A 14,992-nucleotide genomic window follows, 5' to 3' on the forward strand; every position below is an offset into this window, starting at 1 on the left:
AAAAAAAAAAAAAAAAAGTAAACCAATACTAGGTCCTTGCCACAGAGGGACAGGGTATGAATATATTTCTATTCATGTGAAGTTCAAAAACTTGTAACACTGACACTAGTGCCCACTCCTTGGGCAAGAGGAATCACAAGAAAGACTGGTCATGGGATTCTGGCCTCGTTTACTTTGTCACAATTATGCTAAACTCTTACAGTCTGATTGCTTTGCTATAGGTATGCTACACTCAGTTTTTTAAAATACCTTTTCAATGAAGTTTATGTATGATCTGCTTATATGGAAGGATCTGAAAGGATGGTTCAGCACAAGTTTAACAGCATCTCCAAAGGTCACAACTTTTTCTGGGGGGCAGGTAATGCTTTTTTGAGACAGGGTCTCACTTTGTGGTGCAGGCTGGCCTCAGACTCACTATGTAACCCAAGCTGTCCTCAAACTCATGTTTATCCTCTTAAGAGCTGGGATTATAGGCATGCACCACCATACCCAGCCACAATTATTCTTTTAAGATTTGTAGGGGTTTTTTGCACCAAGAATTGAACTCAGGATCTTGAGCTTGCCAGACAGGTGCTGCACCACTGAGCTATATCCCCAGTTTCACAATGATATTTTTAAACATCCTGCTTATTTCAATATTTTAGCATGTTAATGTTCACATAAAATATAAATAATGTACATTCTGTGTGGGAAGAACATGCCCAAGAGGCTCTACCTGAACATAACAGTATGGGATGTAGGCTCTGGCAGGTACACTGAGTGATAGCACCCCAGGACTCAACCAGGGTGAGAGACAGCCATATTGCCACAGCCTAAAAAGCACAGCTTTCTAGAACAAAAGATGTCTTTATGGAGAGAAAAAAATAAAAAAATAAAAAACCCTGTGGAGAGGAATCCACCTCCAGGCACTGAGGCCTGCCTATTCAATCTATACTGCTCCTCCCAAAAAACCAGCTGTCCTAGCTGAGCCTCCTAGACCCTAGCAGTTCTTTTATTAAGTTTACTTTAAAATTTCTGGTGTTTTTAAGAGGATCATACTATGTTGGCTAGGCTGGTCCGGAACTCCTGGACCTAAGAGATTCTCCTGTCTCAGCCTCCCAAGTAGCTGGGACTGCACATGAAGCACAGTACATATTACTAAACCCCCTTTCCCCAGGCCTTTACTGAGCTCCCATTCCCTGTCAGTGCCATTCACCTATCTCACTGCTAACCCACTGGAGAGCTGTGTCCTCCTTGAATGCCAATGTCAGGCCTGGGGTCTGAGGTGGACAAGACTCATGCTAGGACTGCCCCCTTCAAGTCCACAGCTGGCACCAGCAATGGATCTGGAGTCAATCAGCTGAAAATCACTACTTTGTGGAACTATAATTCCATCTAAATTCATGGAAAAACAGACATTGCGCTATAGAAATACTAACTCTAGAAAACTCCAGAAACTCAACTCCAGGGCCAAGGAGCATAAGCACCTGCCTGGCAAGCACAAGGTCCTGAGTTTGATCCTCAGAACAGCTAAAAAATAGAAACTCATTCCAAAAAGTGATTCAGTTCTCACCTCAGACTCGATACAGTTTCTACTCCACAACCTATCTGATCAGTGCTTCCAACAATTACACCAAGTACAGTACACCAGTACACTACTTACACCAAGAGAATGCTGCCCCTTGCTTTATCTTGGTCTTAACCATCCAGCAGAAAAGTATAAAAACAAAGTATAAGAAGTAAAGCCATGGTATTATGTTGAGCTATAGGGGACTCAGGTCGACAATTTCTGACATTGCCAGTCAAGCGGAAGACCCAATACTATCATGGGCTACTGGACTCTTTTAGAATATTTTGCTGAGTTAATACACCTATAATATTCAAATGACGGAACTAAAAAAAAAAAGGGTGGGGATACAGATGAATGTCCACTTTGTATCTCTGTATTCAAAATGGTTAGGATAGATATATAGTTACATTCTCTTAATGAATAGAGTGATTTGTTCTAATAGTGTTTGTAAATAGGATATTATGTCTGCATCTTGTACAGCAAATAACAACTAGGAAGACAGTATGCAATGTGTTAATTATTGAAACTGTCCTACCAATTTGGTTTGAAACTGTCTCATTGCTATTTGTTTCTCAATAAAATTATAGAAAAAAAAAAAAGGAGAGAGAGAGAGAATGCTGCCAGACAGTGGCACTCAGCATTGCCAGCAACACATGTCCTCGAGGGAAGTTAGCAAGTTTCCCAGGAGAAGCCTGATCATACTTGAAAATCAATGCAGCAAGAAAAATACTAAATCACCAGTCACACGGCCTGACCCACTCTGCCCTGGCCGTCCTGCAGCACAAGCTCTAGCTCTGTCCCTCACACAGGACCATGCCTGTTGCCTTCAGAAGCCAACTTCACCCACCCACAGAGCTTTATGGCATCCAAAAGCAAGGAAAGTCAATTTCCCAGGAGACCAACTATTAAGCTGCATTAACAGCCTTGTAGCCAGGGAGTCGCAAGAAGGGCAAAGCCAGACAAGTCACATGAGCTTTTTCATTGCTGGCATGCCCAACTCTAGCCGCAAAGAAAGGAGTTCAGCAGCCCCAAAAACAGAAATACTAACTACAGAAACATAGAGACCCTTCAGTGGGAAGCACTGGCCTATTAATAGAGACAGATTTAAAACATTCCCTGATACTGTTGTTCCTAATAGACGCAGGAACTGGTCTTTTCTACTTACAAATGGAAATTACAGATTTCCTTGGCATTATTAACATACACACCATTAACATCAAGTATAAATTCAGAAAGCAATTATCTGGCCTATCAAAATGTTTTAAAACCAAATTGTATTAACACTATTCAAAGGAAAGCTGTACACAGGTCCCAGGAGAAAAATACATCAAACCCACAATGAATTTTAGGGTGTGGTTCTCACTTCTAAGTGCCACCTCCCACTGTTTCCCCTAACTTATTAATGCCAATTACAATATGCAATGTGCACAGAACACCAGAGTACACCCCAAACTATGTCATCTCCACCATCTCTTCCTCCAAGGTGGGAACTCAAGTCACAGGGTAAAAGAATGTGGAAAGTAAAGTTCCAACATGGCAGATAAGGTCTCCTAGAGCCCAGGTCCTGCCCTATTGGTGGTCCAGCCTCAGCTTGGAGGGAAGTCCCAAGATCAAGGGCTTGACCCCAAAGGTCAAGGTCAAATGAGTTGGAGCTAAGCTTGGAGATGGGACCAAATTCTAGGGCTATTTTCACATCTTCTGAGTTATCAGGTCCCTTGTGTCTGCTGAGTTGCCCATTGGCACGCTGGGGCTCTGGTTGGAGAACTCATTCCCTCAGAGGATGTGGACACAGCCCTTGCCAGGCCTCAACAATGAAGCCTGGGTGGCTCCCCTTCTTGATTCACCCTTCTCCAGGGTGTCCTCAGCTACCAAATCCATACCAGCAGCTCAGGCTCCTGCTATCACCCAAAGGAAGTCTCCTTCCCCTCCCTAGTAGGGAGCTGGAACCATGACCAACTGATCAAGTCTGAATGCAATGGTGTGTCTATTTCAAGGGAAACTGCTTTCTCCACCCACTCATTTATTTTCCAAGCACTGTTACCAGAAACCCCATCACCACCCTCACCACCCTGAAAAGGGAGCTGCAGAATCAGCTTTAAAGGCTTAATACCAACACTCAGACAAGTGGCTTGCCTACATAGTACATCTAGGGCCAACCACCCATTGTGAGGGGCCTGACTGGGTTGTGCCAGCTGAAGCGTCTTTGCCCCTGAATGTGCCAGGCAAAAGCCACTGGGAACATGGCCAGCCACAGGACCAGGCAACACTCATGAGACAGATAGTACAGAACACAGGTTTAAAAAAGAAAAATCAACCCCAAAGAGCTTTTATTGGCATAAAATTGTAACCTGTAATTATAAAAGCTTAGATAGAAAAGCTCTCTAGTGCTTTAAGAATGTTGAAGGGGCCAGGAATATAGGCCAGTGCAAGTTCACAAGTTCAATCCCAAGTACTGAAAAAAAAAAAAAAAAAAGAATGTTGGAGATCATACTTCTTCCTTGAAAAGCTGGAAGAACATAAGTTAGGTCCTCTATTTTTTTCTAATTGTATGGCATATTCTTAAGCTCTGGGGCCTCACTGAAACAGTCTTAACTTTCTCTCATTACTAGCATCTTTTTGAAGAAATGACCTCTGTGCATTTGAGATCCCAAAGGAGTTTTTACAGGTTGACACTGCTGATGTGGCTTCTTTCTTGACGGGGTTCATTCTTTTTTTTTTTTTTTTTTTTTTTTGGCGGAACCGGAGATTGAACTAAAACCCTTACGCTTGCCAGGGAAGCACTTATTCCACTGAGCCATCTCCCTGGCCCCTAGGGTTCATTCTTGACACATCCCAACTATTCAGAGCCTGTACGTGGCCTACTACTTATGCTTTTTTATTCTGTTCTAGGCTGTTCACACTGAGCCACACCCCAACCCTTTTTTTATTGTTCTATTTTGAGATGGGGTCTCACTGTATCACTGAGTTTCCCAGGCTGGGCTCAAACTGTCATTTTCCTGGCTCAGCCTCCCAGGATGCTGGAATTACAGAAATGCACCACCATGATTGGTTTTTACCCTTTTACTTATACCTGCTATTGAATGGCTAGGCTTTGTTTCTGTATTTCCTTTGGTGGTTTTCAGCCCTGTGATGTTACTACACTAGTGTGCAAGGGTGTTCATTTTCTTTTTGGTTTAATATCTTCCCCAATGACATGAATGTTCTTCCTGACTGACTCCTTCCTCCTTCTTGGTCAGAATTCAGTCAGAGGTGCAGAACTGTCTCTGTTCTCTGAGTTGCAAAAAAGGAACAGAAAGATTTCCAACAATCTTATAGCACCAAAGAGCTGCTTTCCATCTGAGCTATCATAAATAATTACAGGCATCAATAATGGACATCTTTGTACAAGATCTTAAAATTTTCACTTCTACTTATCTCCTTATCCAGCATACCAGAAATCAGACCAAAGAATATAAACTTTTTTAAAAAATAAGGCTTTTTTCTACTAATTTTGGAACAGTGAAGTGAACCTACAGTCTCAAACACACTAAACACACAATCTACCTCTGAGATACATACCCAGCCTGTTTTCCCAGATATAATATATATTCATTGTAAGAAACTTAGAAACTTAGGAAAATTTAAAAAACAAAAAAGATATACCTGTTTTGGCATACAGATATATTCCCAGCTACTTGAGGGGATGAAGCAAAGAGTCACTAGAGTCCACGTGTTTGAGACCAGCCTGGACAATACAGTAAAACATAGTCTCAAAAAAAAAAAGAAAAGAAAAAAGGTAAAAATAAATCATGACTATAACAAAATAATAACTACTTGTCACATTTTGACATATTTTGTTCCAATTACATGGATAATCAGAGTCAAGCTGTGACTCTTTTATAACCTGTGCTTTACTTTTTTTATTTTTAAGCACTGAAGATTGAAATTGGCCCTGTACATGCTAAGCAAGAGCTCTATCACTAACCTACATCCCAAGAACTTTTTTTTTTTTTTTAGTTTCAATACAGGGCCTCTCTTAGTTACCAAGAGCAGCCACAAACTTGCAATCTTTCTGCCTGAGCCTACCAACTAGCTGGAATTAAAGGCATACACCACAATACCTAGTTTTTCTATTTAACAAGTAAAAAAATTCCTTATATTAAGTGGAATACAGCTTACCCAACGTATCCACTAGAAAATAATCATCTAAATTGTTTGATTTTTCTATATAATCTGGGTATGGTAGCAAACACCTATAATCTCAGCTATAGAGTATAGCTGAGAAGATGAGGTGGGCCACTTAGGCCCAAGAGTTCAAGCCTGGAGAGCACAGGGAGACCCTAGGTAAAAAAAAAAAAAAAAAAAAAAAAAAAAAAAAAACAGGTTGAATTGCAACATTTAAAATTATGCTATGTTGCACAAAAAGAAAATCTATAAACAAGAAATCCTAACATAGAAATCAAGATATCAAACAGGGATGTGGACCAACTACTTCAGCCACATACCTACAAGCCCATCTAAAGCCTCCTTAGAATCTCAGAAAGATTACAAAACTAGAATCACTGGAAAATGAGAAGCTCTCGTCCTGCTTTTAGTAAATGTTCTTTGTTGGCAGGTCAGTTAAATGGCAGTTTTTCATGTTATTTCTGATGTGACTAAAAAGAAAAACATGACAATTCAGTATCTTGAGAAGAGCAGGCTCCATCTGCCCCTGTACCCCAAAGCCAAGGCGACCTAAGGGGTTCAATGCCCTGGATACCTAACATGCTAAACAATAAACGAGATATAAAGTGATATCCACAGGACAAGACCCTGAGACAAAACCAATAAGCTGAAGATGAAGCAGGCAAGTATATACCCCTTGGGAAAGGCCAGTTCCCATTCAGCATGGAAGGTGACCATGGGCTTTGCTGACCTTTGATGTGACTGCTAGCACAGATGTGATGCCCTTAAGCTGCAAATAGGAATGTGTGTGCCTTGATGTGATATAACCCTGCCTAGAGAACCCTTTCAGAGTTTATGCCTCGGGCTCCAGTCACCCATGGGAGACAATGAGCCCAGGCTGCTGACAGCCAGTATGTGTAGCAAAGGGTCTCTGCCAGGTGGATAGAGGACACTGTCTATGTTGCACCAGGGAAATGTGCACATACTGCACAGTTTTCCAAAGTCGAGAGAGAATGGCCTTACGGTCAATATTGGAACTATCCACAACAGTCTGAGATGGCTATGGAAAAGCTGACCTCCACATACCAGGAACACTACTAAAGCTCCAATAGGCTGGCCATCCTTCCCTTTTTGCCTCCCCTGAGCGTCCGCTACACCTTCCTGCAGCCCACACAGAGCTCCTCTGTCCCCAGGCCCCAAGTCCTGCGATGAAGGTTCTTACTGTCTTCCATCTGTAACACAGGAGGGGCATAACTGTGGTTTTAGTGCTGTTGGCCAATGACAATGTAGATGTTCCCACCTGGACCCTCAATTCCTACAGATGGTAGTCTACATGTGCATTATGTTCTTACGCTGCTAGGGAGAAAGAACAGACAGGGGACCTGAAAAATCCTTTCAGCTCAGAGTGGTTGGGGTCCACTCAGAAGAATGACCTTATTCCCATCTTTTCAGTTGGCAAGATGGCCTTGGCATCCAGCCTCTCTCTTCAGCTGGATGACACAGAATCTGGGTTGCAGAGCAGAGAAGCAGAATGCATTGCTCACAGGCTTGGCTTCTAGGAGAGAAGTCCCCACTCACCCACCTTCTCTCTATCCCACACCCTCTTCTTGAGCAAAGTGGCTTTGAAAAGCTGACTTTCAGGGCTTGCTCTCTCCCACTCAGAATATAACCTGAACACACACGCCAGCCAGGCTCATCTGGAAGCCAGGCCCAAAACCCACATGAAGGTGTCTCTGAGCTGCTCAGTACTCAGCATAACTCACTTTACATCAGCAGAACTTTAATTTGTTGGAAAGATTTTTTACGAGACTATTTGTGATGATAATCTTCAATTTTAAATGAGCTAATAGAACAACCACCAAATAGCAATGAGCGCAGAAAAGCAAGTTTAAGTTTAAAATAAAGAAAGATGTCTGGAAGAATACCTTATTAATAAAACAACTGTCTAGCATGCTTGAAGCCCCAGATTCAATCCCCAGCACTGCAAAATAATAACATTAACAATATCAATAAAATAAGGAATGAATAGCATGGAACCAGCACAGCCTGACAGCTAAAGGTAAGCTTTAAAAGGTAAAAACAAAAAGAAACCCAACTGTCACCACTAAAACTGTGCAAAGTAGAGGAACCAGGCTGCCCTGGAGATGTCTGCTCAGGGAAGAGGCAGACATACAGTGGAAAGGGACACCCAGAGAGGAGTTCAAAAAGCCTGTGCTCTTCCAACTCTGGGCGTCCTTTTGCTTCACCCTGGAACTTGCTCCTTTATCTGTAATTACTTTTGAAACTTAATACAACGGCTCCCCTTGAAGAGGACAGCCTCAGATCAGCCTAGTCCATTATTAATTCATCTAAAGATCACAAGTAAAATCTATGGTCTGAGTTCTCTAATTCCCAACTATACTGACAGCAAAGAAAGCCGGAATCTATGGGCTGACCTTTTCCCATCCCTGAACAGCTGCTGAACTAGACCAGGGCCTTAACCTCTCTGAGTTCTGCTTGCTTTGCTTGTCCAAGAAGATAATTATCACCAACCAAGCATAACTTGTCTGACTCCTGTTCAACTGATCTTTCCTGAAATTCCATAAAGCAAATTCTATTCCTAGCTGCACTTTGCAAATGCAGGCACCAAGCCTTTACTAGGCAGTTAGAACTGGGAATTGTCCCAGCTGCCTGTGCCTTTTTTTTTTATTATTTATTTATTTTAACATTTATTTATTGTGTGTGTGTGTGTGTGTGTGTGTGTGTGGCCAGCCCAGCCCACGAGGGGGCGGGGCTGGCTGGCATGTGGTGCTGGGGGATTGAACCACGGTCCCTATGCTTTGTCAAGCTTGCTCCAAGTAGGTGCTTTAGACCACTGAGCCATCTCTCCAACCCCTGCCTGTGCCTTTTAATTTCCAAGCTGTAACCCCTCCCTACAAGACACCTCCCCACCGCCTATCCCACCATCCAGCCCACTACATTCCTGTGTAGTTGTATCAGACAGCGAGTTGTCAAAGAGATCTCCAGCCACACACAAATCCATATGCTTCTCTTCCTGGATTCACCTCTTTGGGAATTACTGCAGTTTGTGACACTCTTTGAATTAAGAAGGGAAACTTTGAATTCTGAAGGATCCTGAAGGCAATCCTGTGGGCAGCGCCCTGTTATTAAGACCAACAGCAGGAAGAACAGCAGATCCATCTCGAGAGATGAGCTGGTAGCAACAGGATTCCAGGCACTTCCCCTAATGCTGCCCAGGCCCTAGTCCAGGCTCAGCCTCCGCCGCCAGGCTGTCGGGCGAGCACCCAGGCGGAGGCTGCACCGCGTGAGACCGCGAGGCACCCACACAGCGTGGGAAGGAAGAGCGCGGAACCGACTGTAAGGGTTGGGGGGGGTGGGTACTGAGGACAGGGAGAAGGGGCGGGTACTAGCAGGGACAAGGGATCAATTTGGGGAGGGGGACTATGAAGAGTGCCAGGCATGGGGGACTGAACTGGGGAGGATGCTAGGGGAATGGGGAAAAAGTTACGGGTTCAAAAAGAGACTGGCCCAGACCAGCGAGGTGCTAGGAACGACGGGGAGACCCCACGGACCAAGACCGTCGGGTGAGGGCCCCAACCGCGCCACCCGTTCACCACTCACCTGCGCATGAGCCACCACTAGGCTCTTGTTGCCTTCCCCGTGATACCCCCATTCATTCTCATCCATCTTCTCCTCTTCCATGCCCCGGCGCGGCCCTGGAGGCTCGCGGGTCAGGACTCGAGGACACGAGTTAGGAGCCACCCGCCTCGTCTGGCTCCAGCCGCAGCCGTCTGGGGAGGAGCGCCTGTCAGTCGCCGCTACTCACGGGCGCGGGCAGCCGGAAGCCACGCCCCCGGTAGCTGCCAAGGCAAGGCCGGGCAACTTCCGGGTTCCCGCCCACTTTACCTTCGTTGACTGCAGCGTCGGCTAGTCTTTCGGCCATCTTAGGTGTTGGCAATGTGACTAACTTCCGAGGCGCGGTCTTGAGAACCGGAAGGGAGGCTTCCGGCTTTGGCGCCGGATGTGAGGATGACTGGGGGGCCGGAGGCGTCCTGGCGCCCGGCGCTGACCTGGAGTGTTCTACACTGACGGCCGGTGGTCGGCGACCCGAGGCTCCACGCTGCTCAGTCGTGTGCTCCCTGCGAGGCGTTCAGGAGCTCTGAGCCTCGGCTGCTTTCCTGTAAAACACGATATGACGGGTCGTTCTCTCACGGGGCTACCTGACGCAGAGCCTTCAGGCGGTCACGTGAGGTAAAGACGTTGTCATCGCACTCCTGGAGGGCTGACTTGGCCCTGTGAGGTGAGGGGACACCTCTTGGGCTGACCTCCAGGGAGTGCGAGGCTTCTTGGCTGTGAGGCGTGGAGCAGCCAATCTGTTTATTCACTTCTTGGTAAGAAAGAATGACTGCCTTAGGAAGCAGCTCTGAGGGTGACATGATGTCACGTTGAGTCCTCTGCCTCCAGACTGCTTTGTGTTCCTGAAAATGGTTGAGGGTTCAAAAGATTTTGCTAATGTGGATCTTAGCATTGGATATTACTGTATTTTAAATGAAAAATAATTAAGTATTTTTATTTAAAAATAAGTATTACATATTTAATGCCTGTATACTCTTTGAAAATAGATGTGATTATACATTTTTGTCGGGTTTTTTAGGGCCTGGTTTAGTGGAAGATAGCTGGATTCTAACATCTTTTGCATTAGGTGTGCTGCAGTGTACTATGAAGAAAATACAACCTCACGCAGATGTGTGGTTACTAATAGAAAGACCTACAAACCCAGCCTTGAGAATGGCTGGCATAGCAGCACCACTGGGCACCTGGCTAGGCCTTGCATATACAAAGGAAAGAGGTTGGTGAATCAAAAAAATGAGCTAACAGCTTTGATCATTGATCTAGGAACGCCAAATGATACAAAAGAAATATAACTCCCAACCTGCTAGATGTCACGTGCTGAGTTTGTGTTCCCCTAAATCAAAGGATGAATTCTAAGAAACAAAGGAGTTTAAGAGTAGGAAAACTTTATATATAGAGAGAGAGAGCTCCTGAGAGCCAGGAATGGGCCTGAGTGGGTTGCCAAATAGCCAACTTCTCCAAGGAAGTTTTATAGAGTAAAATCATGATGTAGGTACAACGGGGGATAAAACTATGATCAACCAATAGATTACAAATACATTTTGTAACTGTCTCATTGCTATTTATTTCTCAATAAAATTAATTTTTAAAAAGTATAGCCCTTTAGGTAATATTGACCCAATGGGAAAGCAAGTCACATAGCAAGGACTTTTTTTGGAAGAGATGAGTCAAAAGGACCTGGTCACCCACCTGGGTGACTGATGTCTGTCTAGACTATTGGACCCCGGTGATACCTATTATGATATATTGCTTAATCCTTGGGGAAGCATGTCATTCCATTTTCATCTTGAGGCCTGTCCTTCAGTGAATGTGCCTCCAGCCACAGCTGAAATGTCTCATCCTCTGCAGTGACTCCCTTGAGGGCCTTTCGCTGTCTGAATGCCTATAATATTTCTACCTAACTTAAATGTTTATACTGTCTCCCTTTCTCTCCCCCCTCCCTCCCCCTCCCTCTCCCTCTGTCCTTCACTTTCCCTCTTTCTCTCCCTCTCCCTCCCTCCCTTCCTCTCTCTCTTCTCTCTCTCTCAAAAATGACAGTAGAAATAGCCTACTATGAGAGAAGTATAAAGGTGAGAAAACCATTACAATTCAAAGTCCAGACCTTCCCACAATTCTACAATGCCAAGAGACCTTAAGTATAATTGAGATAGAGTTTTTCAATTCCTTGTGAATGGAGAGTTGGGGTCAGAATAAATACTCAAATTGGTGAGACCTCTTTGGTGCTGGGAATGTTCTATATCTGATTTTTTTTTCAAGAATGAGTATTTTGTCACAGACACTTTAGAATTGTCAGTGCATGGTGATAAAAGCCAAGTTACATTTTTATTTCATAATTATTCTTAAATTCTCCACAAATAGTGAACCTGGAGCAGATCATGCCAACCCTCTTCAACTGATAACTTACTTAGTACTGGGGAAGAGACTCAGATGCTTTGAAAGAAGTATGCTTGGACTAACACTTGGGGGAATGGGAGGAGGGCAACCCCATTCGAAAAGATTGGGAGAAGAGAAGGAAAGGCTTGTGAGCAACCTACCAGCCAGAGAGATTGGGGACGTCAGTTGTTTTTTATGCCCTGGCTTCATATCCCCTTTGTATAACACCAAGGCAGTTTTTGTTAGGGGAAGCACCTTTCCTCTTCAGCATATTTAGTCTGATTTAAATGGACTCAAATCCTACTCTCAAAGCTGAGTTTGTGGCCTCAACCTGGACAATCTGGAATTACAGTCCCTGGGGATTACATAAATCTGTAGTTGGTTCAGCTGATGAAGCTTACTTTTGTGGCTTGCAATGAAATGAGTGAGAGAACCACACTCAGCAAGGCAAAGGAAAAGCCACCTCATCCAGAAGTGACAAAACACCACACATAGCAGCAGTTGAGTGGGAACAGCTGGGAAATATCAAAGGCAAGTAGTTCACCAAGTTCCTTTTAAGTCTGTGTGCCAGTGAATTCCATCTTTTGCTTAAAACAGTGTGAATGGGCCAGGGAGATGGCTCAGTAGAATAAGTGCTTCCCTGGAAAGTGCAAGGGCTGAGTTCAATCTCCGATTCCACAAAAGAATAAAACAGTGTGAGTTGGGTTCTTTTCACTCACAAAGTTCAGTGTTAGAATAGTATGAGAAGATGGACTAGGTCACCTCATCATATAATGAGGGAAGTATTGAAGTAAAGACTAATGGCTGCCATTAGATGAAATTCTTACATAAGAAGTTACAAATCAAATGTTTTGTCCCCCAGAAACTCATGTGAAGAAGTCCGTTTCCAATGTGAAGGTATTTGGAGGTGGGCTCTTTGAAAGGTTATGAGGATAAGGCCCATATTATAAGGTTAGTGCCCCTGGCCAGCGAGACAGCTCAGTGGAATAAGTGCTTGCCTCTCAAGTGCAAGGTCCTGAGTTTGATCCCTGGTACCACCAAAAAAATGAAAAAAAAAAAAAAAAGATTAGTGCCCTTAAGAGAAAGAGATACTTGGTTCTTCTCTCTGTCACATAATGACACAGCAAGAAGACAGCCCTCATCAGAACCTAACCATGTTAGAATTGCAGAAATATCTGTTGTTTAAGCCTAGTCTATGATATTGTGGCAGTTGAAATAAAGACAGATGGCAATCTGATTAGATTTATTATGCTCTTTCATCCGTTCTATTTACATTTGTTAACTACGTGGTTCCAGAAAAAAAAAGGAAGCCATGAGGAGAGGGAAGAGAAGATGAAAGAGAAAAACAAAAATTCTTTCAACCACATTGAAAAGCCATACACAGCTGAGAATGAAGCTCAAAGGCGGAGTGCCTAATGTGTACAATGGCTGTGTTTGACCCTTGGCATCATAAAGAAGAGAAAAAAAGCTATTGATAGGAAAATCTGAAATTTACTCAATGAAAATGTGTTGATGTAAGGCTTTGTTTTTGTTTTAGGTTCTGGCAGGTGTACCACAGTTTTGTATGTTAATTTGGGGGAAGCTGGTGAATATAACTACTATCTTTACATTTTTATAAATCTAAATTAATTTCATCACCACATTTCCCCAAAACTATTCATTGCTTGGCATCTTTCCTAATTAAATAAAATAATGAAGTATCTTTTCTTATTTATCAAAAACTAAAAGCATTAATAGCAAATAAAAGCAGTCTCATGGAGTGTTTGTCATGGGTAGTAGGGAGAGGTGGACAACACATCCTTGTGCACTATTGTGCAGATAAAGAGGTACTACATTGCTGGGGTTCAGTTTGGCTATATCATTAAAACTAATGCAGCCGATTTCACTTAACTCATCGTTTCTGTACTTTCAAATGGTTAGGGAGGTATAGATGTGTTCATAATAAAGGAGGAGTTATGGTAGATAGCACTTGGTTCCCAATTTAGGACACCTTAGGACAGCCTCAGGCTATATCAACCCATCCCATCATTAGCCAGTCACCAAATTATAGTAAAATTGAAGATGGTAAAAATGACAGACCTATTCTATACTACCTGGATGGTCCCAAAGCCTATGGTTAAGTAAAATTAATATTTAAATATATGTGTTTCGGTCTAAGTGTGAAAAAGTAATATAAATTATTTCCTTTGGAAAGAGGTGAAAGAACTAGAAAGGAAATTTCCTCTTGCATTTACATATTGTTGTTTTTTTTTGTTTTGTTTTTGGTGGAACCAGGGATTGAACTCAGGCCCTAGCGCTTGCCAGGGAAGCACTTATTCTACTGAGCCATCTCCCCAGCCTTGCATTTATATATTGTTGACCTCCACAGAATATACTGTGTAGTACCTCCCTTTCCCCCAGCACTGGGGATTGACTCAGGGCCTCACACATTCTAAGGAGTGCTTTGTCACTAAGCTGTGCCCCTGATACCATGTATCATTTCTGTAATAAAATCTCACTAAATGAATAAATTCTCATTTTAAAATAAAGCTCTGGAAAAAAAGAACAGACTAGGCATGGTGACGCACAACAGTGATCCCAGAACTCAGGAAGCTGAGACAGAACAATCACCGCAAGTTGGAGGCCAGCCTGGGCAACTGCTTTCAAAGCTGGCCTGAACTACATAGTGAGACCCTGTCTCAAAAGTAAGGAAAAAAAAAAGAAAAAGCTGTCTTATATTTGAATATGAAGGGGCTGGGGAGCTAGCTCAGTGGTCTAAGTGCCTACCAGGTAAGCGCAAGTACTAGAGTTCAATATCCACTACCACATGCCGTGCCAGCCCCAGAACCCAGGACATACCATGCTGGCCCTGAAAGTCTAAGATGCATAACAAGACTCTGTATTAAATAAATAAATAAGTAGATGGCCACGTATCTTAATTATTTTGTCATTCATATACAGTACCCAACACCAAAAAAACAGGGATGAGAGGTTTGTTTTGGCTTACAGTTGTAGAGGTTTCAGTCCACAGTCACTGGGCTCCAAGGCAGTGTAACAAAGAGGGACATGCAGAGAAGTGGCTTGGTACATGGAGTCCGGGAAGCACAAAAGAGAAGAACAGGGACTTTCAGTCCACACCCCCAGGACCCATCTCTTCCAACCAGATCCCAAGTCTTAACAGCAAGTCAGCTATAGACTCATCTATGGACTAAGATACTGATGGTTATCACACCCTCAGGATCCACCCTGCCTTGGAGCCAGCCAACTATGAACTGAAACATCTACAAACTGAATTAAATAAGCTTTTCTTCCTTT

The 14,992-nt window shown here is 43.4% G+C and overlaps 1 protein-coding gene across 3 annotated transcripts in view; it reads right to left on the reverse strand.

Moving 5' to 3' along the window:
- Window positions 1–10,066, reverse strand: part of Ippk (inositol-pentakisphosphate 2-kinase) — a 54,070-nt gene extending 44,004 nt beyond the window's left edge. The window contains exons 1-2 of one of the 3 annotated variants that reach the window (XM_023707799.1): window positions 9,599–10,066; window positions 9,314–9,483 (exon numbers count right to left, since the gene is read on the reverse strand). In XM_023707799.1, the coding sequence (XP_023563567.1) occupies window positions 9,314–9,483; window positions 9,599–9,635 (207 nt within the window). In that variant the 5' untranslated portion in view covers window positions 9,636–10,066. The remainder of the gene's footprint in view (window positions 1–9,313; window positions 9,484–9,598) is intronic. The other 2 variants (XM_023707798.1, XM_004647553.2) reach the window with 2 other exon arrangements.
- Window positions 10,067–14,992: the final 4,926 nt, after the last annotated feature.

This window comes from Octodon degus, unplaced genomic scaffold (assembly GCF_000260255.1).
Source record: "Octodon degus isolate 3935 unplaced genomic scaffold, OctDeg1.0 scaffold00312, whole genome shotgun sequence".
NCBI lineage: Eukaryota > Metazoa > Chordata > Mammalia > Rodentia > Octodontidae > Octodon > Octodon degus.